At 46.5% G+C, this 27,552-nt stretch overlaps 1 protein-coding gene across 3 annotated transcripts in view; it reads right to left on the bottom strand.

Annotated features, from left to right (window-relative positions):
• The window catches only part of LOC149353028 (netrin receptor DCC-like), a 68,472-nt gene that overhangs the window by 5,332 nt on the left and 35,588 nt on the right, over window positions 1–27,552 (bottom strand). For all 3 annotated transcript variants that reach the window (XM_089577265.1, XM_089577267.1, XM_089577266.1), the window contains 3 exons: window positions 8,072–8,122; window positions 6,987–7,256; window positions 1,496–1,789 (listed from right to left, as the gene is read on the bottom strand). In XM_089577265.1, the coding sequence (XP_089433391.1) occupies window positions 1,496–1,789; window positions 6,987–7,256; window positions 8,072–8,122 (615 nt within the window). The remainder of the gene's footprint in view (window positions 1–1,495; window positions 1,790–6,986; window positions 7,257–8,071; window positions 8,123–27,552) is intronic.

Below are 27,552 nucleotides of genomic sequence, written 5' to 3'. Positions count from 1 at the left end.
GGCAGGAGTACCAATGAAAAACCCGGCTTGTCTTAGAGGCCTTCCATGTTAAAAAACTATCTGATCGCTGCGTAAGTGATGCTTCGTTGCAGATCTATGATGCTGAAGTTTCATATCTTGATTCGTTTGTATAAAATTGCGGTCTTTGTGATGTGTGTGCCTGCTCTACCTTTACGCATGCGCTGCTTTTATGTATATATGCTGTTGTTGTTTCACCCCATTAAACAGTTGGTAGTAGTTGCGCTCGTGAACTGTTGTATGTGTTTCTTTCTGTGTCCTGTCTAAGTTTTTGCGCATTTCACTTATACTATAAAACAGTACAAAACCTGGATTCATTTGTTATCTCAATGATTGGTTTGATTTATTGTGGTTTAACGTCCCAAAGTGGCTCAGGCTATGAGGGACGCCGTAGTGGAGGGCTCCGGAAATTTCGACCACTTGGGGTCCTTTAACGTGCACTGACATCGCACAGTACACGGGCTTCTAAAATTTCGCCTCCATCGAAATTCGACCGCAACGGCCAAGAACGAACCCGCGTATTTCGGTTCAGCAGCCGAACGCATAATCACTGACCCAACACGGCGGCTGTTATCTGAAGTACTTTACTGACATTTTCATGCACCGGTGACTGCCACCACATTCATCCGTCGGTGGCTACCAGTCACCTTGTCCCGACGAGCTCACGAAATTTTGTGCCCACGAATTAATACGTACTTTATGAAACCATTCTGCCCAGTGTGCCAATTTTGCACTGTTTTACCTGCATTATACACCAACTGAAAATTGTATAGTCCCACGATTACGTGGTGCCTTAATCATCCAGTGCAAAATTGCCACGAGTGCCGAGGACACGGGTGCGAGATTGTCACAAAGCGTCCATTCTTGCGAAAAGCTTTGAGAAGATGGCTCTTTATTTGTAGGCGTTACCTGGGGTGTCCACAAACGCTGCCACATTTTTTTAGCGAGACACAGCGTAATACTGCATTGTTTTCTCTATCAAGTCTTGGATCTCAGAGTACGTTTTCTAACTGGAACAAATATACACTCGCTGTCCTTGTAGCCGGTTGCTTAGCACGTAAAGCAGGGCATATTTCGCAAAATTCAGATACTGACATATCCGTGCTTCTCTGAGAAGTGTGATAATGATAAACTGTCTTGAAAGGAACACCCCCTCAATCCCACCTCGACCCGTAAGTTCTTTCTCAGCTTTCTTATCTAGTAGAAGGTGGAGACACGACGTAAACTGTACCCTAAGCATGCCACCTAAGTGGTTATAGGCTTTCAGTTTTCATGCCGTGTATTAAGATTACCTCTGTCGGCAGAAGCGGCCAAGCGAGGCAGGAAAGAGGCGAGCACTGTTTTAAAATCGATGATCAAGGAGACGGCAACGATTCAGGAGCGCACTTGTCGATGGAAACAGTCACTCCCTTAAAGCCGTAACGCTAAGCGGCCTTTAAAAACCCACCTACGGCATCGCACACAAAAGCTTGCTCACCTGCAGGTTGCGTTTTGGCGGTCACATTGACGCACTGGCCAACGAACGTGGTCAGGCCTCGATCCAAGTAGGCGCACACAAAGACGGTGTAGTTCTTGAAATCCTGCAGCCGCTGAACCGAGTACGCAGTGCTGCCCGTCAAGTCGTTGAGCTTTCCGATGCACATGTCGCTAATGCACCAGGACACCTGATAACCCGTGATGTTGTTGACGCTGTTCGCAGGAAGCTGCCAAGTGACGTTGATGGACGACGCTCCGACATCCACGACCGTAAGGTTCGTCGGCACAGGAAGCTCTGCAAGTCGTCATCGAAAAACGAGAACTGGTTGTGACGTCGCATGCATAATGGCAGCGCTACACGCTAGGAGAACAAATTTCGAAAGATGTTAGCCATTCGCTTCCTAGCTCTAATGGGCTGGCGGGGTTCGGGACTGCCCAGCTCTGCTTTACTGGCAGTCTTTTTTACACCATGGCTAAAAGCGTAAGTTACAAGAAGGGGGTATAAAATTATGGCAAACGACTTTGCGGTGACTGCTCATAGAGCATGCATAATAGTGCTTGAACACCGTTTCTTTTTATCATGCTACGCTTTTCATAGCGGAGAGTGAAGGGGGTTATTTTTGCATAGTTTTGTCCTAGTGGGTGTCATTCAGTCCCTGAAGAATAAAAGGTGTTCGCTATAATCGTGAATTATTTACATATATGCAAAGCTATAATCAACGAATAACAACATTAGATAGGATAGTGCCTGGCCACAGAATCAAATGTCATTTTAAATACACCTAACGATTTGCCAAACTTGCAGAAATGAAAATAAATTCTATAAAAACATTCTATTGCAATCAGTCATCACAATCAAACTTACATAAAAATATATCTTCGCAAATCTCCAAGTATCGCCGTAAAGAAATACCATACGCGCTTTCGTGGCAATAATTACCCGCAAGAAGGGCACGTTCGTGCATTGGCGAGAAAGATCCACCATGCTTTCTCAGTGTCTCTCGTGTAATTTAAGAAAAGCTACGAGGAGTACGTAAATGGGTTAGGGGCTAAGGATGGCTAACAGGCATCCAGCGATAACTAAACGAAGCAGTAAAGCTGGACATGCTGAGTAGTTACTGTATACGCAGAGCCCAACGACTACTGCTGCATATTTTGCAATATAACGAGTCAACCTGGTCTGAAGACCAGCTGCCTCAAAACAACGCAACAGTGACTAAATTGAAAGCATCTCTTAACTAGTCTCTTCCTTGTTTTGAATCTTAATACGGGTCGTATATCATTTGTTTCATCAACTTTTTTTTCCCTTTCGCAAAGTGTGCGCATCCTCAAGACTTCCGTGAAGGCGAGATGTGCTAGCAGTGTTCTCAACCTTTTCGAGTAGCATGTGGCCCAGCGCAGTGTATAAAAGGTTTACCTAACCTGCTTTTTATTTACACTTCTGTCTCATCTGAAGGCAGCGGCCCTGACGTCGTTATTTTTTATGCGTGCAAGAGCTTTCACTTTCCGTGCTGCGTTTCGTTCACATCAACGGTTTTACGGCACGAGCGAAATATTTAAGGTAAATGCCACTCGGTATCGACCCGCGCTGCTGGCAGAAAGGCACATAAGCATGCTCGTCATAAAAAAAGTAACGCGAGCGAATGCTGTGCAGAGCTATCTTTGCAGTGACTCAAATCGTGAGTATGGTAGCAACAGCCACGAGATAAAATACCTCGCTGAACAGATCTCAGAACGCATGCACAGCAATAATACAGCAGCGCAACAATAGTACCAAGAGTCTAGGGGGAAACAAAAAAATCTCCCGGGGCTTGCCGAGCGAACCACGATATAAACGAGCCGAAGCTCGTTTCTCCGTTACCGGGGGTAATTTGTCTTCCATAAACCGGCCTGCAGCCGAGTCTCTGGTGCACAAACAGAACCGCCGACAATACCGACCACACGAGCGTGGGTTCTTTCCTTTCACCTTTGTAGCACACGGCTCTTCGCAAAACCGCGCTTTTTTTGTTTTTATCTCCCCTTCAAAGAGCGGCAGCGAAGTTCCTCCAATGCATCTAAGGAGTGTTAAGCTCCTTTACAATCCCTTATTTCCTGTGCTCGCAGAAATGCCTAAGTTGTTGACATCGCCCGCATACAGCCTGCCAGGGTTGAAGAGTCTTACACAATTCCGATTAAATGCCGGTGTAACGCTGTTCAAGAACGCCGGGGTGCTATGCCGACACTGCAGCGGCAGCTCATGGGGGACATTTTCTTTATACATCTCGTTGCGTCACAACTTGCTCATTAGGACAGAGATTCTGTTAACAGCGGCGGGATGAGCGTCAACGAGACGGGTAATAATGACTGGATGTAAACATCGCAGTGTCATTAGCGCGAGAAACCTGATGACGTTTGACTCCATATGCATGGTGTGCACACGCAGAACCCGTCTGCTCTCGTGCGGCGGCCACACCTTCCGTGCTCGCTTCGGTCGATGAGCAGCTAATTATCGACATAGACTGAATGAAGCCGGCTAGGGAGCTGAAACAGTTTTTCCGAAATAATAAGTCATTTAGGGTCTTAGTCCCGGGAAATGTACGTTGCGAAGTTGCTAAACGCCAGCAGTTCTCCATCGGCATAATAAGTCAGAGGAAGTAAGGCACAGTAATTAATTTACGTGCTTCTTAGGGCTCTTTTATGCTGGAATTCCGCCTTTGATTGAGTGACACAGTCTCTGGACACTGGGAAGCTCCTCATAATAAATCAGTAAATGTATAGTCTGTTATAAGCCGTCCACTAGTGACTCGGACCACCGTGAAGTGCGGCGCGACAGTTAATCTTATTTCGAGCGCACACTGTCACTAGGGTTTTTCTTGCAATCGACAGTGTTTTTCCTCTTTTTCATGACGTCATTAGTAAGACAAAATATTCAGGTCGTGCTTTGACGAGTTGTCCTTGTTTTCGCCGTAATTTAATGTTTCTTTGTTTTTTGTCACAAACTCTTAATATCACCAATCAAGTCTCCGCACTCGCGGTGGTGACTCAGTGGCTGTGTGCGCTCGACTCCAGATTCGCTCACGGGCTTGATGCCGGCCATCGTGCCCACATCTGGATGGAGGCAAAAGGCAGACATACCCGCATACTGAAATTTTAGGGCGCGTTAAGAAACTCGGGTAATCAAAATTAAACCTATCGCCTACGACTACGTGCCTTTCCATAGTCCGCAGTATTTATTTACCCCATAGAAACCCATCACTCTATCATTGAGAAATTCTCTGCCCCTATTCACTAGCTGGTCAGTCTCCTATCGCCATTTATCGCGTCTGATTTTAAATAATTGAGAAAAATTTGTACAAAGGGCGATTCTCGGACTGCCCATTCCTTGGAAAGGATTTCTACCCGGACCCACACGGATTCGCTCGGCTGGGCGTCCGCTGACTAGCATCGTCACTTTCGCTACCACTGGGTTATGTCTTCGTTTACGTGCACGAGTCGTCTTCCCAAAGCAAATATTCTCTTGAGCCTAATTTCCTGCGTTCGCCGTCACCAGCACAGGACAATGCACGAGACGCCTTACCGAAAAAATATTTAGATTAGGTAAGTCATAACAAGACACATATTCTGAGAACATTGCACAAACAGTCTGGGGGCCGTCTGTGCAAGCAGGAGCTTTTTTTTTCGCAGCTAGGCAGCAAGAAGCTGTATGTATCTAGTGAGCACTTAATTCGGATTCGAGGAAACCTGAATTGAATCGGCGTACTGCGTCGAACAGAACAACACATGACGCAGTCGCTGAAATACTTTTTCAAGGGATAACATTAATCTAAGCAGAATTGTGGAGATTTGTTTTGGATCGCGAAGCACACTTCTCGGTCCTAGAGGTGGAAAGCAGAATTTAATAGATGTAGAGCGGACGCCGTGGTATCTCGCCTGAGTACTCAAGTGCTTTCCACCGGATATGCGTCATGGCGTTTGTTAACCTTTGTGCGAAGCGTGCAGCAGACAAATTAAACGTACTTGTGCCGGGAAGTAAGCTGTGTGGGCAGGTTTCAGCAAATAATGAGAAAATAAACAAAACAGCCGGCTAGATATTTTTTTCTCCTCGAAGCAACAGCAGAAAGCATCTGGAATTCAACACAGAGTTGCGAGCCCCTTTTCTGAACACTGGATGCTCGGCGGCACTAGCTACTTATTTCTTCTGCCACGCAGCTCTCACGATCGCGAAGCCATGGTAGTGGTCGCGATCGGTGGCAATAGTTCCGACTTTCCAGAAGTACTTCGTTCACATAACGAGAAACTTCTACACTAAAGTATAATGTCGAAAGCCGTACTATTTCGTGCGTCGTTCGTCGTCCTGCAGCTGAAATTTTTCGCGAATGTTGGGAGGGGAGAATTTGAGTAATTGGTATTTGTTCGTTGTGATATAGTTACCAAAAACATGCATCTACACATGCAAAAGGCGTTCCTCAAAAGCGCCGCTAGGTTTCTTATGTTGGAACAACACGTCTTTTATGGGTTTATGGTGGTTTAACGTCCCAAGGCGACTCAGGCAATGGGGACGCCGTAGAGATGGGCTTCGGAAGTTTCGACCACCTGGGGTTCTTTAACGTGCACTGACATCGCGCAGTGCACGGGCCTCTAGAATTTCGCCTCCATCGAAATTCGACCGCCACGGCCGGGATCGAATCCGCGTCTTTTGGGTCAGCAGCCGAACGACATAACCACTGAGCCACCGCGGCGGTCGACAAGTCTTTTGTTATCCAAAATGTTTATACTTCAGCGTGGCTGCTGCTATGAATTCGGCAATTTCGAACTGATGTCCTAAGCGGCGGAAGAAAAGTGCTATAGCATGCAATTACATGAAGCATTGTAGCACTGTGGATGAAATGTTGACATCAATTTCGTGAAGCTAAATAATTTTCGTCCCTTCCCACAACCAGCGAGTCAGTCAGCATCATTTAACTAGAAATTGGATAATATTAATGCAATACAGCAAAGTGTCTTAGAGCGCCTTGGAAGAAAAAATATCGTGTTATTGCCATAAACAACAACTAAAACAGGCATCTACACGAACGTATTCCTACTTGTTCGGCAGTTACAACGTCTGTTACAGTACCATGCTTCTTTTCTGTACCGTCATAAGTTACAAGCCCTCAAAAGTGGCAATTCTTGAAGCATTTTAAAAATTCCATGCAATGATGGCTTCAGCTCTTGAGCTGAAGTTAGTTTAAGGAGAGCAGCCAGACGACACCACTTCCCATAAATGTTTTGATTGTGTTCAGTGAAAATTATGAGGGCCACAGACCATCCAATTAAAAGAGCAAGCAGTGCGAAAGACAAGGACACTAAACGGCAAGACCGGCGGTTATCTGTCAGCTCTTGTCTTATTTCTTGTTGTCTGCCGCGCTGTGTGCTTCTTCATTATGACACCACACCAACTCTCCTAGCTGCCTACTGCGACAGTCGTTACTAGTCCTTGTAGCGGTGGCGACATGCAACGCGGAGTCACTCACTTGGCGCATTGGCAACCCGCGTGGTGGACACGAAGGCACTGCAGACATTCTGCGAGGGACACCACTGCACCGAGAGCGTGTAGTTCTCGGTGGCGTCCAGATCCTGGACGATCGTGGAGAGCACGTAGCCGACGTTCAGAACGCGAGTCGAGTTCTGGTCGTCGAGCACACGGACACGGTACTGGCCTCCCACCACGTAGGGCGCCAACGGCCCCCACGACAACAGCACCGACGTGCTGGACAACGGGATCGACTGGATGCTCGTGGGGCCTGCGAACGGGCAACACGGGTCAAATGGTCACTCATGGGGCCACACTGCGCTCCTGGACCGCTCTTGGAATAACCGAGCTGGAGCAGCACGTCCCGGTAAAGGCCGGATCGGAACGGGATAGCTAGGTAAGGAATGCAGGAGGTAAGGCATTGGCCTCTCGGTGGCTGGCTCTAAAAAGCAGCGCCACAAGTGTGAGCCGCCCGACGTGAAAAAGGAAACTTTGCTCTTTGACAGCGTGTGATCAAATTTGAAAAAAGAGTTAAACAGCACTAGTATGCCCGCCGCTTTGGCCTCTTTATACATAAACCTAGCGCCTACATCGGCTATACTTGAACAACATAGCGAGCGAGCAAAGGCTCATAAATTTTGCGCAACAAAATACATGTCCTTTTCCAGCACAGAAGCTGCTCGTTCAACTTGCATGAGCACATTATTTCATAACTATTTCCTCCAGCTTTTGCCGGGCCCGGCCATTGCAGAGTTGGTGCAGTAGATGCACATGGTCACTTACGCACAAGAAATTTATTAAATTTAATAAATGTAAAGAATACCACAACCGTATTTCCACTGAGGATTCTGCAAAGAAGAAGGTTCTGAAATCCTACGAAAATATACGACGTAAAGTATGCTTCCTCAGTGCTGTCACTTTTTGGCTTATGATAATTTTTGTACCGTAAGGTATGTTCCTCACTGCTACAAGTTTCCGTACTGTTAATATTTACAAGATGGGTTGCATACGATTTTATTCGTTGCATATTGTCGCTTGTCGCTACGATTACAAAAGGTATGAGTAAAACTCTTCTGCGTTACTTACCATTGAGAGTGTTCTGCGTGGTACTTGCAGTAGCAGGAGTCGTGGGGCTCGCTGAAAGTTAGAAAGCAATCATTGTAACTTTGTTTTTAACCTTACCGCCGATAATCATGCAGAGCGATTGAACTGTATTATAGCTTCTATGTGGTAAGTAGGCAAGTCGGTAGCTTTTACTGGACTCATTGGGTTTCACTTTTACCTAAAAGCACTGCGGATGATTGCATGGTTCCCATAAGCATTACTTTTGAAAGCATACCGAAAAAAAAAGAAGTGCCAGATTTAACATATGCTATATACGTCTGTTAACGCTAACACGAGTCATAATTAGGAGTCGAAGGGAACTATTGCCTTCGCAGAAGGTAGCGAGAGTGCAACGCCTAAAAGGCTATGAATAAATGCGTGCACAGATTTTTGCGCTTTATGAAATAAAGTTAGCTTGTGGCAAGAAAATAATACAGCAAAAAAAATACGATTATCAGAGCGAGTCTGCAGGCATGCAACATTCGCGTTACACCGTTGCACTCGTTACGGTCTCTCGAAGGCTAATGGAAGCTAGCGTTTGCAAATTCAACGTTCTCGCATTTCTCGCTCTTAGCTCCGTGTCCCAAGATGAAATGACGCCACCGTGGCCGCAGGGTTAATAAAGAAAAAACGGGGGTGCGGCACCAGGAGCGACCACGCTAGCCGTGCGACGCCAAGGGCCGAACTGCTGACAAATCGAAGAGGCGCGAGCGAACCGCGAAGTCCTCAGACCCGCTGGGAGCAGAGCCGATAATTAGAGAGCAGGCTTAATTACCATCCGCCGCGCTGAGGCACTGCACGTTCGGCATGCACCGCGCCGATTCCTCAGTTCATCAACCGAGCTGCGCAATCGGGGTTACAACTCGGCCTGGTCCCAAAGTGAACGGCGGTTGCGGGACTGGCGCGCCATTCTTGGGTAAGGTCACTTGTCCGCCCAAACGTCGAACTCTTCCCTGCATTTTCTCCCTGGGGGACGGATAGAGACTGACTCGTTCCCAGCTCGCTAACTCTCTCGAATTCATTGATCGCGAAACAAGAAGAGCATGAGAAGAAAAACTGCGCCCCTCTTTGTTGCCACTTGCTAGCAGCGTCCGAAATCTCGTAATGAGTGCAAAGGCCCTAATGAAGCGCTAGCGGCCTGTTTGGTAGCGAAACCGCCTGTCGACAGCATGAACTTGAAATTTTCACGCATTGTTTCTCACCGAGGTAACGAAGTCAAGTGGTACTACATGTGTTTCAACGGTAACAAACCTTTTTCCCTCTCGAAGATGGCTAACTAAGCAAAACAAGAACTGACTTTCTCTTTCAGCTTTGGCGGATTGAAGGCGCGATTGCCTGTTTCTGCGGGTGCGTCATAGCTTCCAAACTGTTTGTTTCACGTAGTTCACTATGCACTTTACCAGCATCAAATGCGCTCCTTCGCGGTTCATTCTTCTCACGATAGATTTCGGTATACTCGCAATAAGCAAGTACAACCAGCTCTGCGGATCTGCGCTTTAAAGGCCGATTCACACGACGGACCGTTCGCCCGCGGCCCGCGCACTACGTGTGCATACGTCAGCACTTTGAGAGGCGCGCTGGATGCATGGATGGATGGCGGCCGACAGCGCGCCCCTCAAAGTGCTGACGTATGCACACAGGACTGACGTATGCACACAGGACTGACGTATGCACACAGGACTGACGTATGCACACAGGACTGACGTATGCACACAGGACTTCTGTGTCCCCGTTTCTTGCGCCATACCAGTTTTTATTTCATCATGAACCAACTCGCCCAAACTAGAGTTTTACTTGACCGTATGCACACGTAGTGCGCGGGCCGCGGGCGAACGGTCCGTCGTGTGAATCGGCCTTCAATCATCTAGACCGCTTACACCGGAAAAGTACTGACGATTTCATTGTGCTTTACGGTAACATCTGCAAAGCAAACAGTGATTTTTTCCTTGTTTGGCCTCGATTATACAAACTATGGAATCGATGGAAATCGGTATGGCCCTCAAATACGTTCTCAGTGAATCGTGCAGGAAGCAGGATTGTCGTTTTCTGCGATACCCGAGCAACCCTCAATCGCAAGTTGAAAGCTGCATTACACCCGCACTCCTCTGCATTGCACAACATAACCGCCACTGCTATCGTAACCATAGCCCACGGAGCAGGGCTGATCACTTAGTGTACCTTTCTCATATGCTGGCATCAAGAGGAATGAGGAAGCTGAACGACTGGTCTCGGCGCCCCCTAACGATGGCCAATCACTTAAAGCTGTATGCTTCCTCGACATACTCCCGGCTTCCAGCCTCCCGGTTTCTTTTAGACTCGTTATCAGCGTACATCTGATCGGTCTTATCCCGCTAAAGTGGCCGTGGATTTCCCCACTAATCCAAGACTACGCTAATGAAGCTGTGTGCCGACTATGTCATGGCCAACGAAAAGCTGTTCCGATGAAGGCGCGCGGCTAGCCCGTATTCATCGGGCTGTTCGGCGTTTTGCGTCAGTATGCCCCGCCAACTCTGCTCTCCACACGTTACCTTGCAAAGAAAATTTTGTTTTCGGGTGCCTGTGGGCCTCTTCGGAGAATATCAGCTTTGCACTTTTAGCGACCACGTGCGCTTGACAGCCGTATGTAGGACTGTACTGATTCCAGCGCTCTTCTGCCCTGCGGAGATTCATGCGTCTTTCTTCTCCTCCTCCCCCAATTTTTCATTCCTGTTTCTGTACGCGTTCATGTATTTTACTGACCGTGTGCAGCTTTCCGTTCGATTAGTGTGTGTTTATGAGAGCGAAAGAACTATGCCGATTGGTAGCCCCCCGGCAAGATCTTGCGATGCTTGTATGTTTGCAGGGTTTGTGGGTCTGTGCCGTGTGAAATAAATAAAAATAAATATCCGTGACTGGAATTCGAACCCACGGCAGGGCGAACAGTGCAGCTTCGCAGTAGGCTATCGCCGCACCCGAACAGGCCTCGTGTCAAACTGCAACACACTCGCGCTGTGCACACTGCACATGGTCTTCATCAACTCATACTACTATCAAAGTAATATTCGCGCTTTGATCTATGTGGCGATAGTGACAGAGATATGTGCGCTGCATGCGTTGGCGTTGAAAACATTGCTGCGGAAACGCGGCCGTCGGCGTACATTCGATAAATTGGCATTCACGACTAAAAAGTTGAAGACGCGCATAACTGGCTCCCGTAGACCTGTGGACAACTCAATCGCGCTTTCAGGTACGTGGGGGTGGTGCACACCTGCAAAAAACTGCCTTCGTGCAATGTTTCGTTCTTAGCTAGGCTAAACCACCATCAATTTTTAAAGTTTTGTCAGCGTCTGCCGCTCTCCACGCTTTTCGTACCCCTCACAGCCTAATTACCCGTGATGCAGGTTTGCATTGTCCTCTTTATGGTGACAGTTCCTTTTCTATATTGTGTGTTTAGATAATAAAATGATAATATTGCGTTGTTCGTACAAGAATGCGAAAAAAAAAACGATGTGAGCTCTTGCAGCCGTATCCATGAGCTTCCTTTTTTGTTTATATTATGCAGAAATTCGGGCAACCCTTGGCGACTATATCGGCGCTCTCGCGAGTTACTGTAGTGTGACTTCAGATTTTATCATTGCAGCGAGCCACGAGAGCACTTTTGAGGCTTTCGAAATCAGCGCTGGTGTGTGCTTTGCGTTCTTTCTCGTGTATTTAGCCTTCTTTTTAAGCTGAAAAGTGTCGAAATTTCTATAGCCCTAATCTATTTTGAGATCAATTTATTTCCCTGTTCTCATGTAGAACAAAGAACCTTGCGTATACCAGGGGGGGGGGGGGGGATATGTGACCAACTCTTGGGGGGGGGGGGGTATAGGAGAAGGGGGACGATATATGCACATGCTTTTTTCGAATTTTAGTCATCGAGAAGAAAGGCTAGAGTAGCTCTTCAACAAAAATAATCATTGCTACAGGGGTTGAAGAGAGGGGACGCTCTACTTATCGCAATATCGCTCTATTATTCCTTCACTGTGATCCTTGCTGTCCAATTGAAAACTCAGTGGATTTCTATGTACCGGCGACGTTTTTCTCACCTGTTACTCAAAGTCCTGTACCGGCTTTGAGCATGAGAAGATTAAGATGTCAGAACGAAGCCCCACATGCAAAGTCATTTTTTGCGCAAACAAACTTTAAAAGGGAAAGAAATTTAACGAAAAATGATGTGTAGAAAAAAAGAAGAAAGAAAACAAGGCTACCTTTCACTCTGTTAAAAGTCTTTTCACCTGTACACGTGAACGATGCTCTACAACGCCTAAAGTAAGCAAGACGTTGCTTTTATTAAGTTCTTCTCATTTTTCAAGTGCTCATTCAGCTCATACCTTAATTCGGTGATTTAGTTGTCACACCTATTAAAATGATACACGACTGAAACAAGCTGGCTTGTTGCCCGGAGTTGAAAAAGCACATTTAATGAACGACACTGTTTCATTATTTTTTTATATTAAAAATTAAGTTTACTCGATCACTCAGGGGTAACCACCACTTTCTGCCCCGGGTAATTATTGCAGAAACCGCGTCTACGCAGAAACCGCGGTCGCAGCGCCTGGCAACATGTATAGTTCTGGTCGATTAATTAGATCATCCATTACGCAGACAGGACATCCCCTCTGCCTGACGCAACTTCCTGTGGCGTGAGCAACGCCGCCTGCTTTCGCACGGGCGGTCGCATGACCTTTCCACAGCATACGCACGGCTCTCGCTTCCGTATAGACTCACCGAAATAGCAAAAACAACGTAAAAGGCTTGCACATCGCTGCGCGCGACTAACTCGAAAGGGTTCATCGCCAAGGTAAACGTGCCTGAATCAATTTATTGATAATAGTCAGCGTTTCAGACATGTTACACTAGCTCTACGCATGTGACAGCGACAGTAACACGGCGTTCCACATACAAGAAAAAGAAACGTTAAGTACAGAAAACATCAAGAGTATACATGGATGAAGGTACATTTAAACGCATCGCCACAAGTGTGGTGGCTATTCAAAGGATACGAATGTCCATTTACTTTGGCACATATATATATCCTCTGGCACACCACGAGGTCGGCGGTGAAAAAAAAAAAAACTCAAAGGTTTGGTTTGGTTTTGTGGGGTTTAACGTCCCAAAGCGACTAAGGCTATGAGAGACGCCTTAGTGGAGGGCTCCGGAAATATCGACCACCTGGGGTTCTTTAACGTGCACTGACATCGCACAGTACACGGGTCTCTAGAATTTCTCCTCCAAAGAAATTCTAACCGCCGCGGCCGGGATCGAACCCGCGTCTTTTGGGTCAGCAGCCGAGCACCATAGCCACTGAGCCACCGCGGCGGCCAATCCTCAAAGGCTCCAATTGTTTCCTTCTGTGCCTGTCTCGCGCGTCGATCAACTATAGAGGATGTTTCACGTAACCTGAACCGAGGATTTAAAAAATCGGTAAACCGCAGCCCACTGAAACCAACGATGCATTGTTTGCCATCATGTGGCGCTCCTCAGAATATTTTTTATTGCCCTTAGTTAATTAACTAAGATGAATTATACAAATTTTCAAATATTCATTTTAGTGCCAAAACCGTTAAGTTAGGTTCTAGAGCAGGTTTATAAACAACCGATCCAGTTTATTGTAGCATCGTAACTCCTACGGGGGCCTTTTTTCCGGCATCTAAAGAAAGCCCGCGAATTATGAAAAAATACCACGTGACTACGCTCGTGCGCTACCAAATAGCAGCGCTGTCAGCGGCGTTTCCAGCAAACGGAGCGTGCCCGCTGACCGTGGCGAAGTGAACGGCCGCCGCGCCGCTGCGGAAAGTGCTGACGCACTGTCAAGCCACTGCTAAGAGCGGCGGCTGGTCACTTCGCCACGGTCAGCGGGCACGCTCTGTTTGCTCGAAACGCCGCTGAGAGAGCTGCTATTTGGTAGCGCACGAGCGTAGTCACGTGGTATTTTTTCATAATTCGCGGGCTTTCTTTAGATGCCGGAAAAAAAGGCCCCCGTAGGAGTTACGATGCTACAATAAACTGGATCGGTTGTTTATAAACCTGCTCTACAACCTAACGTAACGGTTTTGGCACTAAAATGAATATTTGAAAATTTGTATAATTCATCTTAGTTAATTAACTAATTAAGCGCAATAAAAAAAATATTCTTAGGAACGTCACATGATGGCAAATAATGGTTTGGTTTATGGGGTTTAACGTCCCAAAGCGACTGAGGCTATGAGAGACGCCGTAGTGAAGGGCTCCGGAAATTTCGACCACCTGGGGTTCTTTAACGTGCACTGACATCGCACAGTACACGGGCCTCTAGAATTTCTCCTCCAAAGAAATTCCAGCCGCCGCGGCCGGGATCGAACCCGCGTCTTTCGGGTCAGCAGCCGAGCACCATAACCGCTGGGCCACCGCGGCGGCCTGATGGCAAATAATGTGTCGTTGGTTTCAGCGGGCTGCGGTTTATCGCTTTTTTTTAAATCCTTGGTTCAAGTTACGTGAAACGCCCTGTATAGGCTGATGGAAAAGTTTAGACAGCGAAAATTCGCAAACTAATTTGCGTTGCTGCGCGAACCTCATTTCTGGGCGCAGAGGAAGCAAGAAGAAAGTCTCTTTACTTGAACACGATACTGTGTTCGCCATGCGTTTATCACCGTAGTTCGGAGCCGTCATCATCCGTATACGTTTTTACCGCTAACAATAGGCGCTCATGCTTCGTGTGTAACGGAGACCGGTCGTTTCGTAACCCTCTAACGCAACCGCACACAGGATTTCCTTTTGCTGGCAGTTAGGAAGAATGGTTACTGTATGCGAGTGCAGCGGACCCTGCTACTCACGCCTTCGCTGTCACTGACGTCAAAACTCGAAACGCTGCGCTGTGCACTGCGGCGGCAGCACGATGAGGGAACTGAATATCCCACGCCAGCTCCTCGCACCGTTTGTTTGCAAGGCTGAAGCTTTCCTAGCGTTTCTTTTAGATCTGGTAAGCTTCAAAACAACATTCAATGTTTCCGTGCATTGCACTAGCGGTAAAGTTAAGGGTATCATGGTTGCTACTGAACAGACTGCAAGTTTAACACTAAGTATAATAACATTATGTAACAAGAATGATCCAGCTACGGTTTGCGTGCTCTTTTCTTGGCTTTCTACTTTTAAATTGTCGTAGAACACAGCTTTCTCAGTCACAATGCGCATAAAGAATAGTCCTAAAAGCGACTATAGACATACTGACTAGCCAATATACCTGCTTGGGCGCAACAACGACGTAGATGAAAAGTGTTTTTGATAGACAATCCTACCGAAATATCTCAGCCAACAGTAGTCCGCAGCGATTTACGAGGTTATGCTATGTCAGAACTGCAGCTACGAAAATTGGCAACCACTTCTGAAGTCGCCAGAGTGCAACCGGTGCTGAAATTAGGCTCATATCACCGTTTTATAATCGCACCGACTCTCCTGGTGCGCGCAAAATTACGCGCGTAGCTGCAAATAATGCAGGCGCGAACAGCATTGAACTCTCGAGGGAGCAAGAACCAAGCCGAATTTTGAAACCTATTGTTTATGCGGACCTGCCGAATTCTTTCATTCAGCAAATATCGTACGGCGCTCTCGTACTGACAGGAGCAGCACGCAATAATACAATGCAACTGCACACCTTAAGCCGGATATATGCGAAACTTTTTATTTCATTGCATTTGTTTAGATCGTTCGCAACTTCAGAGTAATTATTCTAGAAATGAAAGCGGCCCCCGAAGGATGACCAACCACTGTTCCATGTTATCGAAAGAGAGGAAATGATTGAGGAAACCAGTGTCTTAGACGCCACCTCGACTCACTTATTCGTACAAATTGGAGAATCAGAAGCTTGGCCTAGTGATAACAATGTCTGCAGGTTCATTGCTATTTGACCAGCAGCTTACCTCACTCATGGTTGTGCCTCATGGCCACGGAATTTTGAAACCACCAAAACGTCCATTCAACGGAAATACGACCAGTTTTGTCAATTGACCACAGTGACTGACTAGCGCGAGCATTACACTGTTTTCTGTCCGGATTAAAATGCCCCGGACTTCAAACATCAAGAAGTGATACGAAGGCTATTAGACCATATAAAAAAGGTGCATGGCTTGTTGGGCCAGTTGGTGCACGATTGACACAAAAAGAAAAAACTTAGAAGAAGCACGTTTGCGAGAGAAAATACACGGTCGACCCTGGTCTAGCGCCATCCGTATGTGTTCTTTGGTGAATGTGTTCCTTTCAAGCAGTTTTTTTTTTCGTCAAGAAAAAAGATAACAGAATAACCCGACTGTGTAGCGCATGTCTGATTTAAACACATCCGTTACGCGTAGTAAAAAGTGACACGAATAGGAAATTAACAGGGAACGAGCCGTAAGCTATCAACTGCGAACTGCTGTTCCTTTGCTAGACTGTTCAACATTGCTTTGGTTTTCTGCATGCTAATTTTTAGCCCCACCGTTCTGCTCTGCCTGTCTAACTCATTGATCACGCTTTGCAGTTCATGTCCTGAGTGACTTAGCAAGGCAATGTCATCAGCGAATCACAAATTGCTTAGTTATTCTTCATTAACTCATATCCCCAGCTGTTCCCGTATCAGGCCCGGAATGTCTCCAGTAAACAGGCGGTGAATAGCATTAGCGAGATCGTGTCTCCCTGCCTGGCACCTTTCCTTATTGGAGTTTTATTGCCGACTTTATGGAGGACTATGGTAGCTGTGCAGTCGTTTCAACAACTGTCTTTCAACAAATCTGCTGTTACCTGATCCTCACCAGCTGCTTTCCCCCTTTGCATTGCTTCTAAGGCTTTCTTTGCTTCCTCCTTCGCTACTGGCGGGATGTCCCATTGCTGGGCTCTACTGCCTCCCTCAATAGCTTTCCGATTACATTCGCTACTGTATAGATTTGTGTAGAGCTCGTCGGCTACTTTAATTACTTTAATTGCAGCTCAAACTGAAACCCTAGATGGGCTATCTGATCACAAATTGGTTTTATGCAATGTTCCCGTCCATGATGCCGTAATCTCGTCTCAAACGCAAATTTTGTACCCTGATTTTTGTAACGCAGACCGCACCAGTATTCTAGATCACCTGAATTTTGAATTCTCACGTTTCGAGGTTTTATCTTCCAACGCTTCAACAGACATAATGTTATGGCTTAGGTTCAAAACCATTGTATTGCACTGCATTCAATGTTTTGTTCCAACTAAAACAAAGAAACAAAATCCATGGATTACGCGGGACATCATTCACGCCAAGAGGAAGGTGAAAAGACTGCGAAAGCAATTGAAGTGAAATCCACAAGCCAAAAATCAACTTACAATAGCCATCCAAACAATGAAATCAAAAATCAAAGCAGCCAGAACTAACTACTTCGCAAAAACCCTTCCTAAGCTTTTGGAACGCGTGCACCGGAAATTCTGGGATTATATAAACCCTAAAAAGAGTGAACCTGAAGGCTCAAGATAAGTACACCATATTACTGCTACATCCCTAAACAACTACTTTCAATCGATTTTTACTAAAGATAACGGTTCTGCTCCACACCTAAACTACAGCAACGAAAAGCAGCTAGAACCACTCACTGTGACCGAGTCAGGAATACTTAATTTATTACTTGCTTTAGACACAAAGAAAGGACTGGGCCCAGACAACCTGCCGAACTCATTTCTTAAGAGATATGCCGAATGGACAGCCAAATATCTATGCATAATCTTTAACAAATCATTGTCATCCTGTGCTCTTCCGAATGAGTGGAAAATTGCAAAAATCATACCGATACACATATCCGGAAACAAGGATGATGTCGCAAACTACAGGCCCATCTCACTCACTTCCACGACTTGTAAACTCCTGGAACACATCATCCTAAAACATATTACGACATACCTGGAACGGGAACACATCTTATCACCATTACAGCATGAATTTCGAAGGGGGTTGTCCACAATTACGCAGCTAATTGAATTAGTGCATGATTTATCCTCCAGTATCGATAATCAAAGACAAATAGACCTATTACTATTAGACTTTTCGAAAGCATTTGACCGCGTATCCCATCGTAAACTAATAATGAAGCTGGAATTTGGATTAGGTAATAGCCCCATAGTTACTTGGATCAAAGACTATTTAACAAACAGATCACAATACGTCTCGCTTAGCATGGTAAACTCGAACTTAGTGCCTGTAACATCCGCAGTGCCACAATGTTGCGTATTAGCCCCTGTCTTGCTCCTCATCTTTATTAATGACTTACCATCAAATATTTGTTCTAACATCAGTCTCTTTGCCGACGATTGCATAATATACCGCGAGATCAGTTCAGCCGCAGACAATGTAGCTCTGAACGACGACCTTGAAGAAGTAAATAAATGGTGTAACGATTGGCAAATGAACCTAAACGTAAAAAAATCCGCCGCGTTATCAATAACCAGGGAAATACAAAAATCAGCCTCTCAGTATGTCATTAATAATATCCTACTCCCCCAAGTCGTGGAACACAAATACCTCGGTGTAATCATATCCCATGACCTTAGATGGAGCTCCCATATAACTCACATTACATCCAAGGCTCTAAAAAGACTTCTTCCTGAGAAGGCGCCTCAAACTAGCACCATCGGAGACAAAACTATTAGCCTATAATACCCTTGTAAAGCCAATTCTTGAATACTGTAATATTGTCTGGTTTCCCTCTACTAAACAACATGTAAGTAAACTAGAACAAGCACAAAGGAAGGCAATCAGATTCATTTTTAATAAATATAGCCAAACTGACTCACCAACTGACCTACTCCATAAAGCTGGTATGCTTACCTTGAAGAGAGCCAAACTAGCACATCTTAGATTCATACACCAGTTGCTCAATAATCAGCTGCATATTGACACTTCTAAATATTTATCCTTTACAGATACAAGGCCCTCACGCCATAAGCACTCTCATACTTTAAACGAGTACACTTTCCGGACCGACTGCTTTAAACACTCATTCTTCCCACTAACCATACGCGAATGGAATACCCTTGACCCAACCATCACAAGCTGCTCATCATTAAATACCTTTGTAGCCCTCGTCGAACACCAACTGGATACGGAATAAATGCTTGACGTACTTTTGAATATGTACCCTCCTTCCAGTCAGGCACAGATCGTGCTCATTGTGTGCGTATTACTACATGTTCTTCCGTTGCATTACCTCCATTTTTGCCTATTATTTTTAAAATATTGATTCATTGGCATCTAGTGTCTGTTCTCCGTTCCGTCCATTTGAAAGTTTTATACCCTTTTACTTCTATTCTTGAGTTCTTATTAAACATCTTACCCTCACAACGCTAAGTTTTTACCGTGTTATGCTTGCTTGCCTTATTGTGCTTATTTATTAGGCTGTTCGGCTTATGCCCTTCCTTTTATAATCCCATATGGGATTTTCAGTATGTACCAATAAATAAACAAATAAATTATCTTATTCATATTGCTAATGACATCGCCCTCTTTGTCTCTTAGCATACATCTGGTTTCTACTTATGACTAGTTTTCTCTTCGCTGCTTTTAGGATACCTCCGTTCTTTAGAGCATGCTCGATTTTCTCCATGTTTAACTTCCTTATGTCGGCTACCTTGCGCTTATTTATTAACTTCGATAGCTCTGCTAGTTCTATTCTATCTGTGGAGTTAGACGTCCTCATGCTTTGGCGTTTCTTGATCAGAGCTTTAGTCTCCTGAGATAGCTTGTCAGCATCCTGTCGAACCATCCGACCACCTAACTCTGCAGCGCACTCCGTAACGATTGCTGTGAGATTATTGTCCATTGTTTCAACATTACGGTCGTCTTCAACAATTAAACCGGAAAATCTGTTCTGCAGGCGATGATATTGGCTCTACAGCTCAGGGCTCCTTGTTTTTTCTAGAATATGACTGCATTTGTGCTGAAAATTCACTTCAGTTTCGGCAGCAAGTTTGCCGCGAGTTCGCGAGGAAGTCCGAATAAGGTTGTCGAGAATAGGTAATAAAACATTAGATGCTCTCAGACGCCTGCATAGAAACCAGCTGCATAACATGCGACTAATGCGTCACATGTCCTCTTCTATGTGAACAGCTTGAGTATGCATTTTTTTTTACCATACAGTTGTTCTTTTCAAGCCTATGACACGTGTAATCTTGAGCAGGGGTGCGTGGGATTAAGGGGGAGGAGTACAAATCTCTCCAGTTCCGACTTCCTTTTTCGCAAGCTCAGAAGACGTTATGAGGCTTTTTATTATTCAGCGTACATTAGCGATGCTAGAAATGCAGTTCTTATTCGCAAACCTTACTAAAAAACAAAAAAGACATCACATTCTCCCTCCTCACATACTTCACTACTTATACTGGTCTTACTGAACAGTGGTAGAGATACAATAACTAAAATCAACGGCGGAGCTTATCCCACCTGTACATTACCACCACCACCACCACCACCACCACCTTACAGACGCAGCAGAATTAAGCATTTATAGTAAAAAGACCTTAGTGATCTGCAAGGCGCTCATGTGTTGGCACTTCTCTGCTCTTAAAAAAAGAAGACACCGCTCATTCCTAACAGATTAACGGGAAACAGCGTGCACTGAATAAAGCAACGCACTAGGGACAGCAACTATAAGACTCTATGACGAACTTCTGAGGTCCAAAACAGTCAAGGGTCAAAGTCAAAGTTCATTATAAGAGAAGAATGTGTCTGACAGGCCAGAGGTTCCAAAATATCACCACTGTCAGAACACAACGAGTTTTCCATTTTGCCTGCGTCTCAACTTAGGCTGGATGTTTGGGCGAGTTGGTTGATCATGATTAAAAACTGTAGCGCTCGAGACGAGGACACAACGAAGACGACAACACATGCGCTAACCAGCAATCTTTCCCAAAGAAAACTGCGGCTGGGCCTGCTTACATCGATACAGGACGTCTACTCCTTCAGCGGTGCACCGGTCCGCCTGGTCCTCGGCAGCTAGCCGAGACACTTGACGTACGAAGGTTAGCAGCTCTTGCGGCGATACAGCCAGACGACAACTTCATCAATATCTTCGCCTTGCAGACCAAACCACCGAGTTCATGTGGCAGCAGCAGCTGAGACATCTCCGATCACGTGTGCCTGCTAGACCGTCAGCACATAAAGGTTCCCTCTACGTTCCCGATCAAATCGTCCTGCCCAAGAACCTACAGGAAGTCCTGTCACTGGGCCCAAAGTTCGCCGTGGAAACAAAGAAATCGCCGCAAGAGCTGCTAACCTTCGTACGTCAAGTGTCTCGGCTAGCTGCCGAGGACCAGGCGGACCGGTGCACCGCTGAAGGAGTAGACGTCCTGTATCGATGTAAGCAGGCCCAGCCGCAGTTTTCTTTGGGAAAGATTGCTGGTTAGCGCATGTGTTGTCTTCGTTGTGTCCTCGTCTCGAGCGCTACAGGTTTTCAACTTAGGCATCGACTCGAGCTAGTGAATCCGGTACATTCGAACTCGGTAGTGCACTATGCGCACGCAGTGCTGTCAAAGTATGAAACAGCGAGTGCAGACTATATACTAAAAACTTTGCAGACAACAAAGGCGCTTTTTAAACTCTTCAGCCCGCTTAGTTACGGTCTCGTAAAAGCAGCTAAAGATTAGCGACTTCTATAAAACGAGAGAAAAAAGCAGTAGCTCAAAATATCAATTGCGGCATGCAATTAAATTATTTAGAAGTAGGCTAGTTTTCCAGCAGTTCTTTCTTACTCACTTAACAGCCATCTCACCAAAATTTATATTTGAATTCAGAACACATCTTAAACGTGTAAAAGCACCAATAGTTCTGAGCTCCAAGTTACAGAAATGGCAAGGACGGCCTATATGACGGTCCCATGAGTCTTGGTACAAACACTGCAAGCGAACACTTGTATACCACGAACATATATTTTTTTCGAGCGTGTTCTCAAGTAGCCCGTCTACCCAGAGCCGGCGCCAGCTGGCTGGCAATGGTCAGTCGATAAAGCTGCCCGAGCGGACGTTCGATATTGGTCGGGCCGAATTCGGAGAAAACTTGGGATGTCCTTGCTGCGCAGGAGAATCTGCACTAAAGAGCAGGTCGAATTTATAGCGCGTTATCGATTACAGCATTCATTCTAACAGAGCCGATAACGCTCGTCGTCGGACGGAACCTAAATACCACGTTATAAAGCACCTGCCAAAGCGGGCCATATGGGTAGCTTTGAAATGTGGAAACAGCGATGAGGTTCTCGCAAGAGATGACAGGCGTATGCGAGAATGGTGAACACAGAAAAGAGCCCAGAGCAGGCGCTCTTTCTATCTTTCCTGTGCTCGTCCCCTTGCGCCCTTGAAATTCATTATGCACCATCTAGCCATACCGCAAGTACTTCTGTAGCTTTGAAAGTTGGTGGTATTACGCAAAGGTGGAACCAGCGAAACAGACGCAGGACAAGAACAAAGAGGCACACACAACACCGCTGGACTTGCAACAGATTTATTCCGAGGAATTGTGTGTGCCTCCTTAGTTTTGTCCTGCTTCTGTTTCGCTGGTTCCACCTTTGCGCATTATGAAAGAACTAGCCCAGCAATTTACTTTACTGGTGGTTTTGTGAGGTTTAACGTCCCAAAGCGACTCAGCCTATGAGTGAAGCCGTAGGGGAGGGCGCCGGATGATTCCGACTCCCTGGGGTTCTTAACGTGCACTGAAATCGCACAGCACACGGGTCTAGCATTCCGCCTCCATCGAAGTGGGACCGCCGCGGCCGGGATCAAACCCGCGTTTTTCAGGTCAGAAGTTGAGAACCATAACCACTGGGCCACCGTGGCAGCTTGCTTGAAACTTCAGCAGGGATTATTGTAGTGACTCGCACAAAGACACTTGCGGCTGTGATAATCCAGGCACCTAAATGATTTTTTAAGCTTAGGCTTCTCATTCTTTGGTGTGTAGCTCAAACCCTGAAAGCTGCGCACGTACACTCGAGCAAGGCTGTCCGACTGTGCCATCTGCTGCTGAACCTCGAAGCTTCTCTCGCATGCAGAACATTCAACAGCAGTAACAGCAGCCAAAAATGGTGCGCGCAGACCTGAACTAAAGATCTGAAGAGGACGCCAGTGCTGGCGAGTCCATTTATTCCTTTAACGCTTTTATTTGCCGCGGCATGCGCTTCCCTTCACTTCGTCGCTCTCAAAAACGACGGCCACTTAGTCGGCAATGACTACCCTCTTTCTTGCTCCGAGCCACAAAGGAGAAGACCATGTCCAGCCAGAATAGCGTAGACAGTTCGAACTGGTCGCTGCATCAACACGTCACCAGCGGGTGTCGCGTTTCAACTAAACCTCCTGCGCACATCCGGCGCTTCGCTTCGGTTTGATGCTGAGGAAAGCACCAGACTTAGACGCATCAAACCGAAACGCAGGCTGTGCACGGGAAGTTCAGCGAAAACGGGACGCCCGCTGGTGACATGTGTAAATACCAGGGCTTTAAATAACGACTTTTTCTTATTTTTAAAAACAGTTATGACACAGTATCCTCCGCGGCTATGAGTTCGCCGTGACCCTGGCCACAAGACAGTGCTAATTAAAGAAGAAAATCAGTAAATGGTAGTTAAACAGCTACTTAATTATGGTGATTTCAAAAAATACTGACATCCGCCTCGCCTGACAGTTTTTTCCCGAAAAGCTCTTTTCGGGCCACACTATCTTGGAAATTTTTTAAGTATTTGCTTAAACATCCAGTTTATGCGGCTCACTTGACATTCTAATGAAACGAGTATGCAAAAAAAAATACAGATTAAACAGAAATACATCTCATTTGAGCACGTCGTTCATAACTTACTGATTACTTGAATGATCGCGTAACAATCGCGTCTGGTTGGTTGGTTTATGGGGTTTAACGTCCCAAAGCGACTAAGGCTATGAGAGACGCCGTAGTGGAGGGCTCCGGAAATTTCGACCACCTGGGGTTCTTTAACGTGCACTGACATCGCACAGCACACGGGCCTCTAGAATTTCTCCTCCAAAGAAATTCTAGCCGCCGCGGTCGGGATCGAACCCGCGTCTTTCGGGACAGCAGCCGAGCACCATAACCGCTGAGCCACCGCGGCAACTAAAAATCGCGTCTAGAAAGAAATCTTCCAAGGAACAAAATCAGATCAAGAGACGAATTAAGTGTCCGTCTGCATACAGTAACCAAGGCGTGGCTGCAGCAGCATCAACAAATGCGGCTGCTTCTGCGGTGTGCCATTGCCTTTTAGAGACCTAGGAAGACACGGCGGCTGCCGTCTGGCGAGTGGGTGTCTCAAAGCGGAAGCTTGCCAATGCCGACTCGCGCAAGCCGCTCTGCCTCGTCCAAAGCGTCCGCAATCAAAGGATTTGGCGAGGCGGGAGTCGCCGGCGGTATTCAGCCTCTCAGACGTCGTCCCTTCCAACCTGAACAGTGTTGAGCCGCTTTCTCGGCCGAGATTTTATGCGGAGACGGCGAAAGCTCTAAGCCGTCGGGCTATGACAACGCTACTGTACACGACTGGGTTTCGAAGACCCCCTCCGTTACTGTAGTGAGTTTTGAAGCTTATATAAGCTGCCAGTCTGTGCACGTTCTCCGGAAGAAGCCGTTTATTAAGTGCATAGCTTATTCCGCTAACGCTGCAATAACGCGTCTTTGTATGTGTATAGCCTGCGTCACTTGCGCAGCTACAGATCTCTCTTCCTCGTGTTCTACGCCATCGTTTTCTTTCTTCCTTCCTTTATTCTTTTCTTCTGCGTACCACCGGCGCTCGCGCGTAATAATGGTGTGCAAGCATAGGTGCGTAGGAATCACAACGCGCAATTTTTTTTTTTTTAAGAGGCAACATAAAATAAAGTGCGTTCAGAAAGCACTAACTTTTCTAATGCGCAATCATTGAGGAGCCCATCTCTGCAGAAGGTGTCTGTTGTTGGCGTGTGATACCTCGGTCGGAAGGAAGCAAAATGGAGAGAGAAATCTCCTCTCCTGTTTCAGAGGAGAGGAGGGAGGGTGAGAGGTCGATTTGCTTGGTTTGTGTGGGGCTTAACGTTCCAAAACGACTCAGGTTATGAGGGACGTTGCAGTGAAGGAATCCGGAAATTCGGACCACCCGGGGATGATGATGATCATCATCATCCCGACTACGCCCACTGCAGGGCAAACGCCTCTCCTATTCTCTCTAATTAACCCTGTCATTTGCCAGTTGCTGCCACCGTATTCCTGCAAACTTCTGTATCTCATCCGCCCAGCTAACTTTCTGCCGCCCCCTGCTACACTTGCTTTCTCTTGTAATCCAGCCTGTTATCCTTATGGACCATCGACGTAGGCTGCCGTCATACACTGAGTAAATTTTTATTGACGATGGAAAAGTTGCAGACGCGCATAACTGGCTCCCTGGGTCAGTGGACACCTCAATCGCGCTTTCAGGTACGTGGCGGTGGTGTCCACCAGCAAAAAACTGCTTTCGCACAATAATTCGCGGTTAGGCATGCTGAACAGCCAGCCAATTTTTATCTTCCTTCTCCTCATCGTGTCGTCGCCGTCATCGCGTCACGCGGAGGGTGCGAGCATGAAAAGTCACCGACAAGGGCTGGCCAACTTTCGCACGTGATTGTGGGTTCTCTGCCGCATGTAGAGGTATTATTTGACTCAGGTTTTCATGACAAGACGACGCAGTGACTGAGCGAGTTGATGTGCTCTCCTCGGAAGGTGTTTCAGAGCCCCTTTAAGGGCGAAATTCGTTACGAAATGACTAGACTAGTGTCGTGCTTCTTGCCGTGCGCTGTGTGTTTTGTACCATGGGGTGCAAGGGGCATGTATCATTCGCACTTGCATGGCTCGCTGCTGGTGTGGCGCCTTCCGGCATCTGTGTGGACAGTAGCCGCTGCTGGAATGTGGCGCGGTAATCAAGTCTAACCGAAGCGCTAGTGCTATAGATTGCTTTTGCTGCCGACTGTACGTACGTGCTATTGCCATTAGAAGTTTACGGGACATGTTTCCCCGGAAAAAAGTATTGTATCTCTGCCTTGCGGCCCTGTCACGTGTTATTGTTACCAGCTGATGAAGCACTCACGTCCTCTCACACCGAGACAATTCAGGCGAATGGATTACGTGACTACGCCAAAATAATTTTTTTCCCCGCACACTGACCTCCTGTAAACTTTTTCTGCCGATAATGCCAAAGTCGTTTTCGCCAAAAGTAACCAATCAACGGGGTTTATTTTTTAGCCCTGTAGCGAAGCACTTGCAGTGTTTACGGTACGGAGAACCATTGCCCTGACCGTACGAGATCTTTTGGTCTTTATGGATGGCGTAGGCCTCCCCTACGTGGATGAGAAGCAAACCCTGGTGTCTGGTTACTTTTGGCAAAGTCGGTACGTATGTACAGGTGCTGTACAGGTGTACAGGTATATGTACAGGTGCTGCCAAAACATTGCGAAGTATGCTTCAGCGTTTAAAATTTTGTCACTCGTTTTGTAGAGAGGACATTATGGTGTCTAGGGTTCATACGCGAACGCACCAGCATCATGAGCAAATATATGTATAAAGTACTGCCTGATTTTCGCCAATTTCACTTACTATTCGTAATACGGCCGGGACTCTACCTGTGTATGTACGGTACGTAGCGTCTATGCCAATAGTAACCAGACAAAGATTTGCTTCTCGTCCGTGTAGTGGAAGCCTAGACCAGCCATAAAGACCAAAATATTTCGAAAAGTGAGGCAATGGGTTGGTTGGTTGGTTGGTTGGTTTATGGGGTTTAACGTCCCAAAGCGACTAAGGCTATGAGAGACGCCGTAGTGGAGGGCTCCGGAAATTTCGACCACCTGGGGTTCTTTAACGTGCACTGACATCGCACCGTAGACGGGCCTCTAGAATTTCGCCTCCAAAGAAATTCAACCGCCGCGGCCGGGATCGAAACCGCGTCTTTCGGGTCAGCAGCCGAGCACCATAACCACTGAGCCACCGCGGCGGCTACTATTCGTAATACGGCCGGGACTATACCTGTGTATGTACGGTACGTAGCGTCTATGCCAATAGTAACCAGACAAAGAGATTTGCTTCTCGTCCGTGTTGTGGAGGCCTAGACCAGCCATAAAGACCAAAATATTTCGAAAACTGAGGCAATGGGTTACCTTTGCCTGACATAGATATTAAGGTTAAAAGATGCTATAAGCGCTTCATTACACATGGCTAAAAAGAAAGCTCCGTTTCCTAGTTAATTATAGCAAAGACAGTACGTATGTACGTACAGTCTACGTTAGAAATATACGGCCCAGGAGATTTGCTGTCGGGACTAGCAGTGTGGCTAGTTTCGCATTGTCACCGGAAAAAATCGCTCTGAAGTTGATAGGAGCCCTCGTCATCGTCCCTCTGCATCCAAGGTCTTAAGGGGTGCTTAGAGCCGTACTACGCAGCTTGAAAGCCCGTGTATTTTTGGCGCACACTGTGCGTATGTAGCGAAGTTAGCTCA

Source organism: Amblyomma mixtum, chromosome 3 (genome assembly GCF_055824585.1).
Source record: "Amblyomma mixtum isolate Tamu chromosome 3, ASM5582458v1, whole genome shotgun sequence".
NCBI lineage: Eukaryota > Metazoa > Arthropoda > Arachnida > Ixodida > Ixodidae > Amblyomma > Amblyomma mixtum.
The sequence above is the reverse complement of the archived record's forward strand: the minus strand, read 5'-3'. Positions and strand labels throughout refer to the sequence as shown.